At 32.6% G+C, this 23082-nt stretch overlaps 1 protein-coding gene across 7 annotated transcripts in view; it reads right to left on the bottom strand.

Moving 5' to 3' along the window:
* Positions 1 to 23082, bottom strand: part of LOC116852188 (dopamine D2-like receptor) — a 452239-nt gene that overhangs the window by 34763 nt on the left and 394394 nt on the right. For all 7 annotated transcript variants that reach the window (XR_004379713.1, XM_032832265.1, XM_032832266.1 and 4 more), the window contains exon 3: positions 3632 to 3741. Coding sequence is in view for 6 of the 7 variants with exons in the window: in XM_032832265.1 (XP_032688156.1) it covers positions 3632 to 3741 (110 nt within the window). In the remaining variant the exon portion in view is untranslated. The remainder of the gene's footprint in view (positions 1 to 3631; positions 3742 to 23082) is intronic.

Genomic DNA, 23082 nt, shown 5'->3' with positions numbered 1-23082 from the left:
AACTTGCAAACGATAATAAGATATAATAATAAAAATTTCGGAAATGTTCTTTTCCATAAAAAAAGGAAACAAGGCTATTTAAAATTTTTTTAAGAACATATACTTTTTTATTTCTTATTTTGTAAAAGGTATCAAAGCAAATCCAATACAGTAATTTATAATGTTATTTTTATTAACATTAAACAGTGAACAAATCGAAGATAGGATAATGTTTGTGATACAATGTAATGTATAATGTTAAATATTCAGGATATGTTCAAAATGTAATCCATTTTTATGCAATATAAAAAAACTCCATTTTTTATATTAGAATTTTACATATCGTGTCAATTAGGATATTTCGATTTATGTTTCTGCATACTGGTATTACACACTGGTGTTAAAAATTTTCATTGTTATTTTATGTTGCGGTCTTTTTCAATATAAAATAGCAATAAAAATAATATTATGAATTATTTGAATTTATATATTTTCTGAAATTGTGTGTTTTGTGTATTCTCTTTACAATACTATAAATGAACAGCTATAATTCCATTTAGGAAAACAAAAGTATTTATGAAATACTTTGATTCTTTATGAAAAGAGAACATTTTTAACATTTTTATTGTTGCATTTTATTATCGTTTAAAAACTGATTAATCGTATCTAGAACTGTTTTTTGTTCAACCATTATAATTAATAAAAATATAGTGAACAACGTTACGGAGAACACTGTATATATTTTCAAGTTTTTCATCTTTTATGTGACATCTTTTACGAGCATCACATATATTCTTTTATCTATTCTTATAGTATATTATTTCATCAGATTCTGAGCTATCATTATAGTTTTAATTTATATCATTGTCATCAGAAAAGAATAATATGTTTTTATCGCAATAAAAAATTCTGCATTACTAACATATACTCCATTTATCTTTTGCTCATTTTTATCTTTAACTTCAGTTATCTCAGTCACAAGACTTAATATTCTTAAATCATTTTCTCTAATTTTCCTTTTTGTGCTTTTCCTATATGTTTTTCTACACGTTTGCTGATTGTTCATGTAATTTTAAGCTCTTAACATAAAAATATATATCTTTTAAATTTATTATTAGACATTATAAAACGTGTACATCATAAAGATGAATTAATATTACTGATACTATATTGTTTTGTTTGTTGGATGGGAAAAGTTCCCATTCAAATTTTATGCGGTCTGTGCCTTCCATGTTTTCGCCCAAGTGATAACCGTGTTGCTACGTGCTCGAAGAAAGTTGGCTTTCTCTCAGTTTAATATATTTTATTTAATTTCACCGTACAAATACGATTATACGCGTTTGCATTATATGACTAACGTTGTTTGCACGACTGATTTAGTTTCAGCACGGATTATAAGGTGGTGTCGTAACGCAACAACAATTCATTGGAAAAACCGCGAAAACGAAAAGAGCGGAAAGGTCGAATACAATATTACGATATTATATATGCTGTTAAGACAATGGAACATTTGCTACTAAGGAAAAAAATCTCAAATTTGATGTCATATCAAGTGTAACATATGGATCGAACACAGCGCACGTGACATGAATTTCTAAAATAAAGCATCGAGTTATTATTACTGAATATATATATATATATATATATATATATATATATATATATATATATATATACAGGGTCTACCAATATAAAAACTTTCCACCCCGATTATTCTGATTCCAACCAATCAATTTTTGTAAAAAATATCAATATACATCAATATTGTTTGTATGATTATGATAAAGTTAACTATACTACTTCATTCTCTTAATCAGGATACCTCTCCAAGAATCTTAAATAGGTGTCAAAAAATCGGAGTGGAAAGTTTTCGTTGGCAGGCCCTGTATATATATATATATATATATATATATATTTTTTTTTTTTTTTAATTCGGTCCACATAATGCAAAATAAACTGTTTCAAAATAAATTCTATCAAGTTCTTGTCCAATTCCTTTTTGCGTAGCATTTTTACAATTAAGGAGAATGCATTAATACTCGATAATAACTGGACAAATGTCTACGAAAACTGCATACATTTCTACCAAGGCTCTTTCGGAACGAGATTAGGCCATTGAATAAATCTTAAATGCAATAGAATCTAAAAGAAACTTTCAATTAATATTTACACATGGTTAATAAACTTAAATACAATTTTCAGTGAAAATAATTTTAAAATATACTATTTTACATGCTTTTTAGTTTGTGGAATCAATGATACATTGTTTTTACTTGTTAAATCGACTTTTCGGGAACCAATTTAAAATTAGCATCTTCGTTACACGAGCATTAGACACACATCTTTATTGTTTAGGAAAAATTGTGATTTATCGTACAGCTTTTTTTGCTTTCTTTTTTCTATTTTTTATAAAAGAAGAAATTTGAAACATAAATGCTAAACTATCTTTAAGCCATTGTGGCCAGCCGTTTCTGAAGTTTGGAAGAGATCGCGCAAAATAGTTTGAAAGTCGAAAGCTTCTTTGCTGAGTCTTTCGAAATGTTTTCAGCCAACTTTACAGCATCGTTCACGACAATTTCTCATTGTGTATGGCAGATTTCTCCAAGCGGAAAATTGCTTGAATGTATGATTTGTCTACTTCCTATGCTCCTGCATCTTACCTAACAACAATATATTTCTGTAGAATCGAATTGTAAATACAATGCTCGCCATATCGCTGAGAAACTACTCGAGCGCTCTATCTCGTTTATCCATTGACCGATTTATTAACCAGTCCCTTGGCAACCACGTTTGGAAAACGAGAAAAAAGTGCGTTGTAACGTTGCAGTTATTCTCATCCATAATTCAAGGATACGAAATCACATAAACGATACGAAATCACAAACGTTATCGGATAAATATTGTTCAGAATACAATCTAAGAATACAATTCACGTACACTTTTTCAGTTCATGTGCTTTTTTCAACATACATACACAATGCTGCTAATTCTCTTTGTCGGTGATTATTTTCTCCGCGACATACACGATTTTTCATTTATTTGAAAAACTATGTTGGCAAATTAGAACGTCCTTTTCATTTTCCTAGGGCCGATATATATCTAATTTTCTTATTAGCGAGCCGCATTCCAAGCATACGAGCTTTTGCCCGTGTCTTATTCGGAGCACGTAAACCAGTAAAATCAGCCCTATCCCCTTTTTCTGATTTCAAACTTTCCCGATAATCACCGCGTCCCCTCTGCGACAAGAATGGCAGAAAGTCAACGCGCATACGCGAACTCCCAACTGCCGGAATTTAACGATGAACGTAGATAATCGTGCTGAATTTCTGTCCAGGCATAGTTTATTTAGACGCATACGACAAATTCCGGAAAGTTCTAAAATTTTCGAAAATAATATATTCCATGATAGATTTTGATTTTCCACACGTTTTACACAATTACGCATTGCGTATAACACTCCTCCTCCTCGGGCGACAATCGTCCGTGTGCAGTTTTATAATTAAGATGTTAAATGATTTCGACAAACCGTCTTAGAGGCGTAAACTATCTAATGTTGAAAAGAAAAATACCGAAATGCTTATTTCAGAAATTCTGAGCAATATCTCGGGGTCGGGCTTTTCGATTCTTATGCAAATAAACGATAAATGTTTACCTGTCTATAGAAATAGCCACGAGGTTGAATATGGAGCTAGTGCTGCAGGTCACATCCATTGCGATGTAAAAGTCACAAACAAATCCAGGTAAACTCCAAGACCCATTCACCTGCGAAAATACAAACGATATGTAATTAGTTTCGAAAAGTAGCGACACCTCCATTAATTATACATCTCTCTTGATAGTAATAAAAATTTATCTCTTAGTGATAAAATGTTTACACGGATAAAACGGTATGGTTGGTTCACGCATAAACTTGATTGCACGGATTTGCAAATTCAATAGCAAAATACGGAGCAACTAATTATGTAATTTCTTAAATATAAAACAATTGCTGAATTATTGCGTTGCAGCAGTGATGATATATGATTGCTCCAAATAGAGTGTATCAATTGTGGACCTATACTGTAAAAAGGAGGGTGTTACATTAAGATATTTTACGTATGTAATCCCTGTGATCACTTTTTTATAAATGTGCAACACGCAAAGTATGTAGATTTGCAAGAAACGTGTAGATATAACACACGAAAAATGTGTTCTATAGACACATATAATTTGTGTTGCGTTAACTGAATGCATATAATATGTACGAACTTATGCATATAAAAAATATGTCTTGTAGTTTCTTTGCAAAATATAGATTCATTAGGAAACTCCCGCATTCTTCTAAAATTTTATGGTCAATGAGAATTTTATTAATCGTTTATAATACATTATCCGTACCATTTCATGAAATATATATAGATTGTTATAAGAAAGATAAATGAATATTCTTTAATCATTTCAATATTCTAATTTAACTTTTCATTATCGAAAAGTTTCATATGAAATGCGCATATATAGGCGAATAATTTAGTATATGTTAATAAACATTTTTAGAGAGAAAGAGAGGAAAGAGAAAGGGAAGGAACTACATGTTACCAATAAAATGTTTATATTTAAGTGTATTTTGTTTTCATCTAAAGTCTCAGCCTATACATGCGCATTTCACATTAAATTTTTAAAAATTCTACTATTTTATCACCTGTATAATAGCCAATGCTTTCCGCAGGATGCAAAAATACTTGTCAGTGACAACTGGATTCATCATATTATTAATATTATCCTCATATTTTTTTATTCATTCTTTTTGAGTACTGCGAGGTTCAATGTGTAATTCTTATAAGTGTGTAATTCTAGTAATTCTAGTAATGTGTGTTTTTTTCAAATGTGTTGTTCTGCGATTCCTGTATTATTTATACACACATTATATGCATTCAATTTACCGAGTTACAGTGGTAATACGCACGAAGTGTGTTATAACTCATGTGTAAATAAGTGCATTTCGTGCAGCTTCAACACATCTACAACCGCAGTTGTGTTGCTTAAACACATAAACACACCAAATTAGTGAATTGTGTGTTGTTTTAACACACCTGATAACACACTTGTTTTTACAGTGCATCTATCTATCTATCTACAGTCTATCTCAATATTTGGCTCCAGGCATTCAATAAATATGCACTTCTACGCCATTTTGCTGTTGGTGTCCATTGTAAATGTCACCTCAACCGATTTCTGATCGCCACAACCAGATCACGCCCAACTACGTTGATGCATTAAAGTAAATAACTGAGAGAACCATCCCAGTAAGCAAGGAACATTAAATTAACGTTTAGAAACGTTGACTTCATGTGCATTGTTTTGACATTTTTTAATAATATTAAATTTATATTTTTCACGTGTTATTTTGTGATATGATTTTTCTGAATGTTATTTAAACATTTTAAAAACATTACAAAAAATATATTTTTCAAATGTTACTTTAACATTTCTTTGAAATCAATGCAACATCTTAAAAATATTTCTGCCGATTGAAATGTTATAGCAACCCTATTTCAACATTATTGAAACGATATTCCAAATCGCGGTCAAAGGATTTCTTGCTTACTGGGATATTAACCATACACATTATCATCACACAAATGTAACTAGGATGATGCAACTATGTTGCTCACAACTAAATATTTCTGGTGTTATATATACCGTATCCTTTTTTTGTCGAATCAAAAAGAAATTTGAAATGCATTATTACGTTTTGAACGTAATCGTCGATATTCATTATAAATTCATAATAAACATCATTATTCATCCAGAGTAAATGTACGATTGTATTCTCCGTGCGTAACCACAATTTGAAGTTTAAATTAACTTTCAATATAAACATTTTAATACAAAAACGTAATTATAAAATGATATAATGTGCGCAATGTGTTACCCCTTTGCCTCTTTGGTATATTAAATAATAATCAAAGTATATTGCGTACGCCTTTTAACGATATCTGATAAATTGATAAATGCGTTAAACTTCAATTAACACGATAAATCTCCACAAAATGTGCAATATTAATAACTGACTTCAAAGCAAGCGACGGAACGGATAAACCGCAACAGATCGCCGTTTAATACCGAACGGCTACACATTTTCAAAATTGGCGTCATTGTAGATACCTTAATGCGATACCAATAATGCCCTGTACGGCAGATTCAGTGCATTCGCGTGTTTCTCGAAAGCGATCACGTCCTATTCATCTTTTCTCGCGGACATGGAAATAATCTCGCCCGAAAATCGCAAGCGCGCGCACGCGGAACGATCGTACGTCGCACGCGATTTTGCACATCATCGGGCCAGCATTGTCCACGGCTTCCGGCGAATTCAAACGAGGATATTCGGTGTATTTTTCCAGCGGACATTCCGACGCATCCCGATTACATCGTTAATGCAATACGCGATGCGTATTTTATCGTTGCAGTTCACATTACGGCACACATTATTAATTTTCGTTGTTTCCGTCGCGCTCGAAACGAAACGGAACACGCACCGGGAACGGTAAGACGGTTCGATATTTCTGCCCGGGGTTTTCCCACGTTGCTTGCACATTTCCGGCCGGCTGTGCACACAGTAGCAAAAGCAAATCCACTTTCGAACTGGCGTAAAGCGAGAGGTAAAATGCATATTCGCGCCTGTACGCTTGGCGCTTGTTGACGAACAAGGTGCCGACGCGAAAGTAACTGATACGTCGTCACGAGTCACGCTATCTTGCGACGGATACATTTGTCTCCTATCTCTTAGATATAAACTGGCTCGCGAACGATTTTGCACGCGGGAACTGCAAATTCTGTTTGCGTCCTGGAATATCGTATAACTGAGACATCGGCTCAGTCCGTCTCTTTTTGTGCGACTCCCTTTGGTCCATTGTTCCTTTGACAAGATCACCGCCGGGTTGCGTTGGGAATTCATATAATCCACCCTTAATCTTTTCCACCCACGCTATCGCACGTACGAAAATCGACGAATTCGTGCCAGGAACACGTGCGGAGAAAATTATATCTTGGCAATCTCGCAGTCTTGATGCTTGAAGCTCGCAAGAAGTCAGCAAAGAATGCATGTTTTTCCGACACAATATACGGTGTAACATCTATATGTATATCCCGCTAGTAAACATTATTTGGAAAATTTAATTATTTTTTTTACATTTACTGTAATTACTCTTCTACGTTGTTAACATAGAACGTAATGTGAGAGTGAATTCTCGATGGTAGTTCTTAATGCACAACATTTATGAGAGAAAATACAAGTTTCTTAAGATCTGTGTCCAGAATTACTTTCGTTTTGCAGAATTACCGCAATTTCTGTCAAAAAATATAAAAAATACACTATAAAAAAATACGCACGTGTAAAAGATCAAAACCCAAGTTTTAAACGAAGAACAGGAGAATTTAATTCAGGTCGTTTAAATAAATACAGTCTGTATATGCGATGTTATCTCTCATTACCTCCCTGTCCTCCTCTCTCTCTCTCTCTTCCTCTCCTTCTGGCTGGGAAAAGGGGTAGAAAAATGGGCGTGTTATGTTTCCACGGCGTACACGAAGCGAGAAATTTTCACTTCTGCGTGTAATTCTTGGTTATATATGCCACGTAAAGGCTGTGCACTGCACATACGGTAAACATACGCGCATGTGAATATGAAATAATATTCCGCAGCAAGGCGTACAAAGTGTTGTACGTTAGTACAACGGTGTACGTTAGTACAACGGTGTCTAATATAGGTATTCCCTCATATGTGCCATAATACACGTGTGAATTGCAGTTATTGCATGGTCTAAGCAGCTTATTAGCTTCGTTTTCATCGGTTTTCCGATAAATTTGAATAATCTACTTGCGCCTGTATGTATTATGATGTCACTAACTTCGATTCTCCAGCATCTGATCGCATCCACGTTTATTAGTTTCCACGTTAAACAAATTGATATTAATACCAAGTCGTTATAATTACATATTATGCAGCCTGATATATTTAACGCTTATAATTTTTATACATATTTTATTTTGTGCGTCACATAATAACTAAAAAACATATTTTTATACATGAAGTGTGCGTTGTTTGTTCGTAAATTAAAAACTATGGACAAAGAACTTCTTCAACCAAAATAAATCGCCGTAAAAATCCTCGGTTAAAAAGCTCTAAAAGATATTAAATAATTTTGAATAAATATTTCTCTGTGCTTATATAATTCTATTTCAACATTCGAACAATATTAAAAATTAGCAAAAAGGTAAATATCCCTATTTGTGACCATTCACGGATTTTTATTAAATTAATCAGAAGTTTTAAGTAATTCATCTTCGAAAAGAATATTCATCATATTTGGCGATTAGTGGACCACGATTTGATATATGATTTCAGTGATATTTAACTAATAAATACTCGTGAAAATGTGAAATAAGGCGTTCTTGTCGCTATCAGTGACAGATCGAGTACATGTTTGTCGTCACGTTAGTAGATGTGGCGTTTGTCACGGTGCAATCACAGTTTTATTACGTCGTTGAAAGTAAATATTGAAAAACAATTTTGTGCAAAAGTATCAACGAATGATTAATGAGTATTGCGTTATGTGTATATTCTGAAAAAGGTTGGTAGTTTTGAGTATATTTAAGCGTACGTTACAAATACGTACAGGAAACACGCATGTCTCCATTAGTGACCGCCTCAAGAAAACTAGTCATAACAGCAAATTTCGCTGTTTTCTTAAAAAAAAAAACACAATTAATATCTATCTCCATACGTTTCTAGACGGGTGTGAGTTACATTTATACGAGTAAACGGAAAAATATTTGATGCAAGCTCGAAGGAAAACTAGCGACAATGATATTACTTTAGGTTAGGTCACTAACTGGGCCACTAATCGTGTTTTGTACTGATTTGTGACCATGGCTTCAAATTACTTATTTGTTCAATTATCTATTGAGCGATTTCTTTATCAAATATAATACAATATTTTATTCTAATGAGGTTACTTGACCATTCATGGCTAAATAGAAAATAATAGAAAACAATGTTCATCGAATATGATCAGGTTGGACTAGTCAGTTTCTTCTTTTTTCAAGATTTAATTAAATTAAGCCTTAACAAAGTATCAATTAGGTAGTTGTGAGCCATACTGATTTGATTCGAAGGGATGAAAATTGACTTAATCGCGTTTCGTCTATCTAATTTGATTTGAAAGGAAAAGACTCTAATTCTACGGATCAAATTATTGATATTCTTGTCATTAGTGACTCAAATCAGAGTTTTGACTCTAACAATAGTCAAACTTCAACTCAAAGTGAAACTTGTACTTTAAACTTGTACCTTAAACCTTAAACTCTTTCGATGTTGTATTCGATCGAATAATTCAATGCATCAAGGCATGGAAGGACAGAAAAACATTTTACCGCTACAGAATTCTGCAGATAATTCGACGGACGAATCACTCTTTCAAGAGTACTCTAATCTTCAGCTTCCAGAAAACAATTCGACTGACGAATCACTCTTTCAAAAGTATCCCAATCTTCAACATGCAAATGAATCGATTGACGCCAAAGCAAATGAGGACCCAAATAATCTTTCACAGATCATAGTGGAAAACGAAATGATCCCTATAAGACCCTCACAACCCAATACTGATGAGGATAAAACAATGAACGAGTAAATTTTACACATTTTTCAGCACAATTATTTTCAATTGTTACATTCAATCGATACAATAAAATCGTTCTACTTTTTCAGAACATCCGATGTTAATATCAATGCCACTATGTACAACCTAGATACGCAACCAGTTTCAATGTCTACTATCGTCAATGACAATGTTAGATACAAATACTTGTTAAGTGATATTTCGTTAAAAAATTGAATGTGATTTGTCTAATCTCTATTATCTCTCAGATAGCTTGGACATTCCTTCTGATATCCCAGATGTTTTCAAAAAAACTATATTTTGGCCCCGTAAAAACGATTCAACAGCGAAAAAACGTGCTGTAAAAGTCAAAGTGCCTTCAGTTGCCACTTCGTTAGCCTGGCAAGAATATCACCGAGCGAAAGAAACGGAGAAAAGTCTACGTTTAATTGGGATCGAAAACAGAAAAAGAAAACGTCAAGAAACGGTAGAGAAAAAAAGCAAGCAATAGAGGAGAAGAAAAGGCAAAAATAGTTGCAACAAGCCGAAAAAACCACCCAAAAAAATAATAAATCAAGCAGGAGAAATAGATGTGGGAAATAACATGCATAATATTTTGTTTCATAAGAAATAAAACATGATTTCTGTGATATTCTATTTAAGATTACTATAAATGAAAGATAATTTCTTGTTCTTTATTTATGAATATTATAAATAAAACATTTATATGAAAATATAGCTTAATAATTCTTTTTATTATTGATGTTACATTCTTTTCCAATTTCAGTTTCTAAGTAACAAGAAAATTAATCTGCCGGTCGCTAAATGGTACATTCGATCTGATGCGCACCGGTCACTAACCGGGACAGACGGCGGTCACTAATAGGGCCAAATTTCAATCAGGCGGTCACTAATACGTGCATTTACATACTTTGCAATTTCTCTTTTGATATTTATCAGATTTATATTTAAAACCTGAGTAAAACATATTTTTCGATACAAAAATGATTAATCTTGAATTCTGTATAATCGTTTTTTGATTTTAATCACTTTACAGTACTTTTCTTTCTTATTAACTCATGCGATTATCTTACATGGTCACAAATAGGGACATTTACCTTAATCACTATTTTTATTATTTAAGTTATTATTTATATAACTCTCTAGTTATATAAATAGTTACCTAATTTGTCTTTCTCACGTCGATTTCTATCGTTAGAATATTAAAATACGATTATATATATATATATATAGTAATATTATTATGTCAATATTTTATTATACTTTTTAGGACTTTCAAAGATGGTTTATTTTATTTTTTGTTATAAAAAGACTTTTTCATATCTTAACTTCTAATTATTTAATAAATATTTGTTTTTAAAGTTGATTAAAAAAATTCTTAAAAATTGGTTGACACTGAAATGTCCAGAAATAACAGCTTCGTTTTTATGTCTGAAATAATCATTTTGACTCTTTAATATTTTAATATTTCAAAATTATTTTTATTCCTCATTACTCGTATCAATAATGACTTCTGGAGGAGCTAATAACATAATTTATAAAAGTACATATTGTAAACAAATTGCAACAATTTTCATAATTCTTCCAAACTTATATTTTATTATAGTAACATATGTCATAATTATTATTTACTTGCTTTGTATACTTAGTATAAAGAGAAAATAATGTATTTATAGTAAAAGTTATATATTAAAATAAAATTTCTTTTTACATTTTGTAAAACTAGACAATAATGATATATATCAAACTAGACAATAATGATATTATAAATAGTAAATAGTAATACTAAATATAAATAACAAAGAAATAGTAAAATTGATATTTACTTAATAATAGATAAATTGATATCTATACATTAATTATACAATATAAAAAATATTCAAATAATTACAATAATTTTGGAAAAAAAATCGGATGTGGATAGTAGTTTCTTCGGTCATAATTTTATATATTCCAAAATTTAAAAAATTTTAATGTGACTTTTGTTACAATATTCTTTCTGTGTACAAATAAATAGGCAAATAAATATTGGATAAACTTAAGACTAAAAGAATAAAATCTCAAATATTAGTTTGTATTAACAATAACTGTTCTTATAATATAATCCATCACAATATCATTGGTCTCTTTCGTCACTTTTTCAGCGTGTTCTACTTTAAAAATAATTGAAAGTTACGAGAGGTTCTTTCTTAAACCACAAGAAACAGGCAGATCTTAAGGAGATGCTGAAGTGGATGACAAACTCGAAAAATGTCGATAACGTAGAAGCGATCATCATTATACGATCGTACAGTCCTTTTCGCATTATTTGTACATATAGATTTTATATAAATATGCGCCGCTGTGCTTTATCATGCTAGAAGGAAATATAATCACGCGTATATAGAAATATTTCTTCAAACGTTTCGTATATTTTTGAGATTCTGGATTCAGTTATAATGATATAGAAATGTTCCTTCAGATTTTCGTTAGCGAAGCAAATACATGTGCAGTACACACAAGCTACAGAACTTTTGTATCAAGTAAATATTTACGGCAACTGGCAGCTCGAGATATTAATTTAAAAATTTTTTATCGTTTTTATTACATATTGAGCAATGCTTCAATTCATTATTGCACGTACTTTCAGTGTGTGAAGCAATCAATATAATGTAAACTTTGTAAAAAAAGTCAGTATTTCGTTGGTAAAGTTTTCAAGTATAGTATTCCCTTAAAGATACCATACACTCTCTCGAGCACCAAAAAATGTCCGACTTTCGCATATTTTTTGTGGAAAAATGGTTAGTGCTGGCAGTGTCACGTTTGCACACATCGTTTATTTATATTTTTACACGTATTTAAGAATTTTTATAAAAGGAAAATCATAAAAAGTAGCCAAGATATTTGCATCGGTAGTAGACATGTCTACGTTTTGTCAAACTGCTGACATTACATAGCCAACATCAATTATCTGGAACACAAACGTCAAAGCGATTTGTTAATAATACGCGCATATGCTAAATCTCAAATGAAAAAACGTGAATTGATCAAATTCTGCCTGTTTCAAGAGTAAAGTGCAATTTTACACCATTATTTTTCGTCTTCAATCGTTCCAAATAAATCTCAATTTTCATAAACTGCTTAGATAAATAAGAGTTTTGTCTTGTATCTCCGCATGTTCTCGGATTTTCAAGAAAGTAATGGAATTCAAGTGAACCCCAGAATGAAGAATGGATCTCAAGTAATGACATTAATTTAAGAGAACCATGCAGATATCATTGAATAAGTTACAAAAAGTTTTATCTCAATATCTTTAATAGTTCTCAAGTTATGATGGAACATACAAACAAACAGACATACATACATAACAAACTGGAAAACCCCATCTTTTGAAATTAGTTAATAAAATATGGATGATGTACGATTTAATACATTATAATAATTAAAATTAAATTAGATATCATCATTCATTACTATTATGTAATCATTAATTTTTGCACGTTTAAGTTATTGTTTAGATAATTAATAATTTACGCGTCATTGTCCCTGTTACTCTTAAATTATTACAACGCGCTTTATTATTAATTATGTGCTACTGTTCCACATGCTACAATTAGCAATTAAGTTTAGAAGATCGAAAAATAACGAGCGATGACGGGGTTATAACGGCGATTGTTTAACGAGTCAATATATACATTATAACAAATTGTGTGACGACTCAATATGTTCGACGTGAGTAATTCATCCCGAAAGCGTGTCACAAATTATCGGCAATCTGTGCCGCGCTACTTTGCGTTTAAAACTAGCGCGAACTAAATTTCCAATAACGTTCGCGGCGACGTACAACGAAGTAATTATTATCGTCCTTCGCCGTAACTTCGCTTGTTACACGCCCTATCGGAGCGTTACACCGGTTTACAGTGTCTCTCACAGTAAAAGCGTACGCGCGCGCGCATTTCTATCTAAGATCGACGAGTTCCTGCGTGTTTTTAAATGAATGCGGCTTCACAATCGGATCCATAATTGACTTCTAATGAGCCTACACGATAAGCAAACAGTGTTTATGAGCGAATGAGGCTTGTATTTATGAGCGTGTCAGAGTTTCAATGACGAGAGAGTCGGCCGCATGCGATGCCGTGCCGCGAGTTACGTGCGAGCGCAACAAAATTTATTCGTTCACATATCGCTGTGTTATGTGTCATTTACTATAATTAATTATTTAATTACTTGACAAATTTCAAATCTCCGCACAAGAAGCTCTATATTAATAAAAGTTTATCTCTTTATCTTTAGCATATATTTCCATACAGCATAAACTTATAATCAAGAGGTTACAAGGTAAATTAAATTTATTTGAGGATTTGTTGAAGCTTGCACTACATATAAAACGAAATATTATTTAACTGTTGGTGCAATTAGAAAATGACCGACGATTTGAGAGTTGAGATATTTGAAATTAAAATTGACACTTTTCATACATGTTTCATGAGGTTGCAGAACTAATTCTGACTTCAATTTTTCTTGTAAAATAAAGTAGAATTTTAGTAGAAAAAGTTACTAAATATATATATATATATATATATATATATATATATATATATATAAATATATATGATATTAAACACTAATTTGCCGATATTATACACATGTTTCTAAATTATTCGTTTTTGTTTGGAAAATAGAGTAGTAAAAAGTTCATAATTTATAGTAACCGAAAACAACAGCAGATAGTCATTGAAAGTTTGTTACGGAGAGTCTTTTTCATCGATTAAACCTCATGAATACTTAGACGGTTTAGAAATGGTGATTTTGATGTTAATGACAAAAAATGCTCAGGACAGCCAAAAAAGCTTGAATATGCAAAATTGCAAGAATTGTTATACGAAAATTCAATCCACTTCAAAACTTGCCAACCACTAAATAACAATTACCAAATAGCTATAAGAAAGATTCTAAATGAAAGAAAATAGTTGCCACATGAATTGTCTGAAAAAGTGCTATTACAAATCAATTAAATATTTGAATTTCTTTGATTGTTAGACAAAGAAAAAAGAGTTTTTTGTATCGGATTGTGACCGGTGATAAAAAATGTATTGAATGTTTATTCAAATAAACCTAAACGTAAGAGATTATGGCTTGGCCAACCGTCAACATCGACGCCAAAACGATCACAAGGTAATGTTCTATATGTAGTGGGATCAAGAAGATGTGATGTACTATGAACTGTTGAAACCAAACAAAACTTTTGCGGAAGCTCGCTATCAACAACTATACAATTTAAAGCGGGCATTGAACCAAAATCTCCCATAAATAGTAAATAAACGACAGAAAGTGATTCTCTTGCATGACAATGCTCGACACCACACATTGCTGTAGCCATGAAACAAACGTTGAAGCTCGAATGGAAAGTCCTGCCATATCCCACGTATTCACTAGACCTGGCTCCATCAGATTATCACTTTTTACGATCTGTACAATACGCGCTTAAAGATATACATTTTTCCAATTTTGAAAAAATACAAAAATTCATTGATAAATGGATTGCTTTAAAAGACGAATCGTTTTACCGTGGCGATATACATCCCTTGCTAGAAGAATGAAAAGAAGTAACAAACGGAGGAAAATATTTTGATTAATGTAACTCCTATTATTTTCTTCAAATAAATGCGTCTTTCAGCCAAAAAATCTCTAAAAATTAATTCACATTCTCAATAGAAAAACATTTCTTTTTCATTAATTTTATGTCTCCAAAGATTATTGTATTAATTTGTAGTAATTATAAATTGAATAAAAATAAGACTGATTTAGGTCAATTTGCAATGGGAATAAATAATATTGTTTTGATAAAATAGGGAAGATATCCCTTTTATCATGAAAGTCTCTTTTCGTGATACTATATGTTACGGTACGTTTTCATCTATAGAATGCAGTTATGTATGAAAGACGGCGATAATGGTGTCTCGGGAGACATTTCACGTTTCTCATTACCGCATTTGATCGAAACAGACTTTACTCAACTCCGCTGTATGTGTAGAATATGTCAGCCTGTATCCCTTGTGGTATCATTAACTTCTACAAATTCCAACGAGAACCCCAAGGTGCAGTTAAAAAAGCGCAAATAGATACAGAAGCTAAAAATTCAGCTGGGACATTGCAGCGCACGCCAGCAAGATTGTATCTATTTGGAACGTACAATTTTCTTCTTAATGTATATCAGTAATAATAGCGGCGCACCGCGGCGGGATTGTTAGTCGTAATATAAATTTACGTGCTAATTTCACACAAAAATTCCCACCTTTCCCATCTTTCGTATTTTGTGGATAAGTAAAGTCAAAGTCAAAATTACGAGTAAAACCTAAAATGTGATCGCCAGGTAAATATCTGGCACCGGGCTCGCGTGAAAAATGCAAACCTGAGTAAAAGAGTTTCCTTCAAAAAGCTCAGGAAATATCGTCATACCAACGATGTGTGTCAGGTTTTGCGCGCGTCGTAAAGAGATACGGCGGATCTAACGCAGCTCCTTCTCGCTCCAGTAAGAACCTCTCGACCATCTCGAATTTTGTTTCAGCGAACTCGCGAAGTTAAGACCTTTTTTTTTCATTGCACATTTACGAAAGTATTTGCGGCTTCGTCAGCGCCAAGTTTTACTAGTTTGTAACTTTGTTCGCTGTCGACGTCGCATCTACTTCAGCACTTGAAATACGAACATCTCCCTATAATCGTTTTCGTCGACGGCGGTTGGTTGAACTTGTCAGCAACGTGGCCGTTAGAAGGGAACTGTGCTTCTTTGAAACGTAGCCGGTGACATAATAAATTTCCGATGGCACGCTATCAATTAGGCCTGCCGCCATTTAAATCCCAAACATGGCCAGACCGCCGGATGTCGCAGTGTGTCCTCGTCCGTAGTTGAATCGCGGCCAAGATGTCAATGGAGCATCTAGGCCAAAGTAATTTAAGTGGATTTCGTTCGCTCGGTATGTCAAAATCGCTCGCCTATGTTACCGCTATTGAGTTCACGCGACATTCATCACTTTTAAGCTCACACTTTGTGTCGCATCGAATTGTAATAAGAGCATATTGCGCTGTGTCGTATAAACATTCGAAAAAGGAATATCAGTTTTAACTAACAAACGCGTGTCCTTTAACAAGTCGCTCTGTAGGACATATAAAATATAATCCTTAAGGTAAAATAATATTTTTAAAAAAACGTTAGCAATTTTTAACAACTCTTAACAATTTCAAGTGTGACATAATAAAAGTATTAGTCGAAAAGAATGAAGGAAGTATATAATATATATAAATGTGTTTTCTGAGAAAAAATGTTTAGTGTTTGTAGCTATAATTACATAGAAAAATAATTACTATAAATTAAGAGTAAAAAAACCAATTTTTATGAAATTCTACTATACTGTTAGTTATAATAACTTTATATGCATATTACTATTACCATTTTCATGTTAGAAAAAAAACTATAATTTTAATTAGATCAGGTATTTTTTTTCAGAGTAAAGAAAATGTATTTATTATCAATATACACATAAATTTATTCTATATATTTGACTATACCATTACGATAGATTCTGACAAATTATAACACACAATTCTGTCAGATAAAACGGATAAAATTTGCATTTTTTGGGAATGTGTATTTTTCTAGTACCGCAAACGTTGTTGTGAACATAGCGAAATGAACTTTTCCGATAAATCGTTTTCGTGTTATGCAAACGAGCTGCTCAATGCTTCCCAAATGAATTGATTTCTCGTGTAAAACAAATTGGTCGTAGCAGTCATTTAAAACGAGCGCATTTTCTAAACTGCACAAATATTTATCGTAATATTCATTGATTTTCGCTACTTTTTGTATGCTTCGTGTATTATTAATTATATATATATATGGTAATATGGCAAAAAGAGTAACTTTATTTGAAAATCAAATTGCGGCAATCAAGCCACAGTTCGTATGAAGACAGAGATTATAGCAATGTTAAAATGCAAACAGTTTCATGAGTTCGTGCGGCGAAGTAGATGCGTATGTCACGTTAATTGCGCTGCTTGTCGGACGTAATCGTTAACCAAGTGTCTATTTAGGAAGCATATTGCTGGCGTGAGTCGCTTCTTGACAAGGAGAGATATGAGAGATATGCAGCCGGTTCTCACTCAGCAGGATAATACTTCGTTTAACATATTGTTAGGAACTTCAGGAAGGAGTGAACCGCGATATCGTAATTATTACGCCCGCGAGAAATTATATGATGTTTGCATGCTGGCGCCTTGGCGAACTGGCAAACATCGTGCGGCCGCAAGCATATTGATGTCTTAATTGATTCGATGAGTTATTAAACGTAATAACATAATAAATTACTCCTCCATCCAAAACGACCGGTTATCAACGATAATTGCATATTAATTATGTGACTCTGATGCGGCTTTTAAAAAGCTTATTTGGTCTCTCTCCAGCAGCGTCGTGTACGCCATATGTAAATTTACTGGTTCGTGTAATGATTCGGCTTCCAATAAATTATTCTCCGAAGTTACACTAAAGTTTCTTAATATAAATTCACGTCTACAATATAAAACTTGTCACGGTGTGACGTACGCATCTAGTTGCATTGATTATTGTTAGATAAAATTACAATGTGAAATACGGTCTACGAGACTACGATCCACGAGAATATCGATATTATAATTTGTCGCTCTAACAAAAGACATTCACTCGCTCAGTCATGATTATTAGTGATTATCTCTATAGATCTCTACAGATCACGGCGACAAGAAACGAATGAAAACAGTATGTGAGCAAGTAAACGCCTGTCGTCTATGTTTAATCCATACAGGTCCATATTAATAGTTGTTACTTGAAACTTGTTTTAAGTGAGATGTGAATTTAGAGTTAGATATAAGTTTTTTAGGGGGATTGCAAATGTAATGTCGCTTACGTCATATGATTTACCTGACAAATTTTCATCAAGCTCTGAAATAAAATCTGAATATCTCACGTGAAACAAGTTTCAACGACTACACAGGCCCACAATTTAAAAACAGTTGCCTGTGCGGGGGGTCTGACTAGGTGTACTATACGTATTTTGGGCTGCTGAATCCAAATCCGGTGTCAGATTTGCTCCATCACCCTTGAGTTTCCTGGGAAATCGAGGAATTCGTGAAAAGGAGCAGATATCCATGTTTTTACGGAGACATGTATTCAAGGAAAATTCTAGAGTGACGAATAACCCTATAACCCCACAACCAACGTTGAAAATACATTATGTACTTCAACATCTAATGACTAGAACAACCCAATAACTCAATAACCCATATACCATTATACATATTCGGTTTTACTTCACCCATCAATCCTTTAACATCGCATAGATTAGAAAATCTAATCTGTGCGTGCCCTATCATGGTCACATTCATGTTATTGTTCACGAGATGGAGTCTTTTTTCTATTCGAAATATCAATTCTGCAATATATAATCGTCGATCAGATAAATCCTGCTGCTTCAGAGGATGTTGGAGACGATGACAACTGCCCCGTAAGAGGATGTGTACAATGATTCGTTTTCCATGTTAAAGTACATAATGTATTTTCAACGTTGGTTGTGGGGTTATTCGTCACTCTAGAATTTTTCTTGAATACATGTCTCTGTAAAAACCTGATATCTGCTCCTTTTCACGATTTCCTCGATTTTCCGGGAAACTCAAGGGCGATGGAGCAAATCTGACACCGGATTTGGATTCAGCAGCCCAAAATACGTATAGTACACCTAGTCAGACCCCCAGCACAGACAACTTTTTTTAAATTGTGGGCCTGTGCTATTAATACACGCCTTAGGTTCATATTAATAGTTGTCATTTGTAAGTAGTTGTTCACTTGTCCCATGTGACATACTTGGATTTTTACTCAGAGTTAGATTAAAATTTTTTTGTTGAATTGTATAATATATGTGTAATTATATCTGTGTAATCGCGATTTAACTAAAAAACTTTCATCTAATTTTGAACTCAAACCTGAATATTTCATTTGTGAGCCTCATATACAACTATTAATACGGACCTTAAAGATTTTTAAAGTCTTTGCTTCAATTTTGTTGGCCAATAAGTAATCCATAGAACTTAAACATGAAAACTGGGAAGAGGAAGGAAGGGTAGAAGTGCAGAATATTATGTTAGAATATCATGTCTTCCCCCCGTCCCTAAACTGATCACATATTATGTCATTGTAAATGGAGAAATTGTTGCAGCATTTCATCGGGGTTCTTCATTGTGTCTTGAACGTTATAGTAATCGTGTATGACGACTTATCTATTGCAAGAGCGAATGTTATAGGCGCTGTACAAAGTGGAATAGTGGACAATAATAGATGGCTCGCAATGGCGCACGACGAACAATAGGACATTAAGCCACACAGGATGCTCGTGATGAGTATAACAGACGACAATCCGCACTCACGAGTCGGGTATCAATTTGGCAGATATTAATTAACGACATCCTTAGTGTGTTTCCAGCTGGATCTCGGTAACGTAATCGCGAGGAGGGCGCCGCTGCCGGGATAGAAATTGCGACTAGTTCCTAGCAGAAAAAGAAGGGCGGATTTATTACACGCATCGTCGTACATTCGCTTTAATCCATTCGATATAATGTACTCGATAGTCGTATATAACGCGATCGACCGACAGAATATATACAGAGCACTCATCATATAGAATGCATAGGACATGAAGGACACGCACAAGACACTCAACTAAAGTTAAGCACCAATGTCGAGAAATTCAGCGGACAATGCTCTCGTTAATTTTCCGCGAGCTACGTACACGAAGAACTGTGTGTCCCAAGTTTAAGAGTATATTGTCCATATCAAAAAAATAATAAAAGTTTTTTGAAAATTTTGAGATTAATTTACATATATTGTACTTAAAAATGATCAAAAATAACTTCACATTGATTCAGAGTTTAAATCAAAAGTTATTCCACTTTGAAGTGGAAGCCTAGCAAATATGAAAACATCAAATGTGATATTTTAATGGCGTACCAAATACATCATCAATGTGTCGTTTGACATGAATCATCTTTTGACGTGAATCATTGCTACTTAAAAGTATTTTAAATTATGCTGTTATGGAAATGTATAATGTTGCTATTTACATAAAAGGAGAAAGTAGTTAGAAAATAATGTAAAAAAACTTTGTGTACACATATACTTTAAGTATTTAAAATGATATATGCAAAGCCTTACTGTGGTTTGGAAATAAAAATTATTAAGAATCAGAAATAACACAAAATAGAGTAAATAAACTATGTAAATGTGATATTAAAGTAGAAATATGTTCTTATTCAAATAGATCGTATGTATGTGGTGTGTGTGTGTATATACATCTTACGTTTTTATATGAAAAATAAAAATATTAGCATATTTATAGTTTTCAGTGATTTTTTCAAGGACTATATGAGTACATCCTTAAATTTTAACTAGATATAGAACAAAGAATGCGATATCTTAAATATTTTAATTCTCGCAATAGAGTGACAATCGTGCACTTTATGTCAGATAGCATTTAATTCGTTTATACTTGTAACCTAGCTTCAACAATATAATGCACACCGTTGCTCATCTGCAATCATATGCAACTCTGTGCTCTGTAACTAATCGTATGATGACCTAAGGATAACTTTAAGTTTAATAATTTACTACTTGCAACATAGTCGTGAATATAAACTAGTTTGTTATACAATGTAATATTTTACAATTAATTATGTTATTAAGCTTTATGAATAAATACATATAGGATGAGTTTCTAACTAGAAAACTTGTTATCCATAAATTAAGCAACATTACGGGCAAGATGGAATATGACGAAAGAGAACATAATGGAACACTATAACTTGTTTTAACTTATTCTAGTAATACTTTAGATAAAGTTAATCCAAATTACAATACAGGGGTCTACAATCGTGATTCTTGCAAAGTTAACATTAATAGAAATTCTCTCGTTCAAAAAATATATTATTTCATTCAATTATTATTCTTTGACATTTGACAACCATTTGTATTTTCTATTTTCCATTATATATTTTTTGTTTTACTTGAGAAGACAACAGTTTTACCAACTAAAGCTGAAAACGTTACCAACAGAATACTAACATTTGTCTACAATCAAAGTATAAAGTCATTCAAAGTATTCTATACAAAGTTGTTATACATAATTACAATTGCTTTTACGCAATGAAAATACATGTAAAAATAAATAGGAACATTGCTTGCGACGAAAATGGAAAAAAAATGTTAAATGTTTAATGTAAAATCTCAAGCTGTCAGAATAATATTTGCCTAATCTAAATATATATTAGCAACGGTAATTTACCAAGAGCCTACGAGCTATTGAAAATACATAAATCCGGATGTCCTTTGACAATAATTGTTTCTTATGTTGGTAGTTCATTGTACAGTTTAGCATTATTTCTCTATAAATTAATTTATAATAACGTGCCGCCTAGTAATAACAAGATTAAAAATAGTCTCAAGCTATAATTCGCTTTCCAATAAATATGTTGGAGATAATCTGTCATTGTGTTCTCCCTTGATGTGGCTTCACTATTCACCAACGTACCTATAAAGTTAGCTTCGCAGAGTGTACACGAAAGATGGAAGCATATAAAAAAAGCTACGGTCATTCCCTACAATAAATTTCTCAATGATATTGATTTGATATTAAGCTCTAGATTCTTTATATTTGGTGGATTTATCAACACACACAAATCTTTGGACCACCAATGAGTTTCCTCCTCTCACCGACAGAGATAGTTCTGGGTGATTTAGAAGGGAAAGCGATGAGCAGAATTCCAATGGCTTTGCTATTTTATTATAGATACGTAGATTATATTTGTATAGCATAGCGCCAACGCAATTTATTATGGATATCACAGCCATATTCAATTTATTCCATTCGTGGCTACAGTTTACTGTCAAAATTAGGAAAATGATAAATTATATTTTCTTGAAAATACGATTTATTTAATTGATAGCAGGTTAATGTTGGATTGATATCACAAACCTAATCTCGGGACGTTATTTGAACTATGCTTCTTAAAACTCAATATCCCATTAAAAAGATAATAGGTCTTGCAAATAGAAGCTTTTACTGGCTTATCCTTTTTTTCACCGTAAGAATTTGGAATTTGTTATTAAAACCTTATTAGATAACGCATATCTGGTCAGTTTTTAATACCAGATTTTTAATACCAGAAATAAACGTATTACTACTCTTCTCCATAGCTGCAACTCGGATGCTACGTGTGAAACAAAACCCATTAATGTGTCAGAGTCTTGTAAGTTTTATACAGTGCCATATATCAAAAATATTTCAGAGAAATTTTTATTAGTGACTGACAATGACAGAATAAAAATCGCATATAAATGTATCAATTATTTCATTCGTGTTCATAAAGATAGATTACCTCATGGTGCTGTAAAAA

The sequence above is a fragment of the Odontomachus brunneus genome, unplaced genomic scaffold, assembly GCF_010583005.1.
Source record: "Odontomachus brunneus isolate Ranch 3 - 2012 unplaced genomic scaffold, Obru_v1 Obru_scaffold_205, whole genome shotgun sequence".
NCBI classification, from domain to species: Eukaryota; Metazoa; Arthropoda; class Insecta; order Hymenoptera; family Formicidae; genus Odontomachus; species Odontomachus brunneus.
This window is presented reverse-complemented; position numbering and strand designations above follow the sequence as displayed.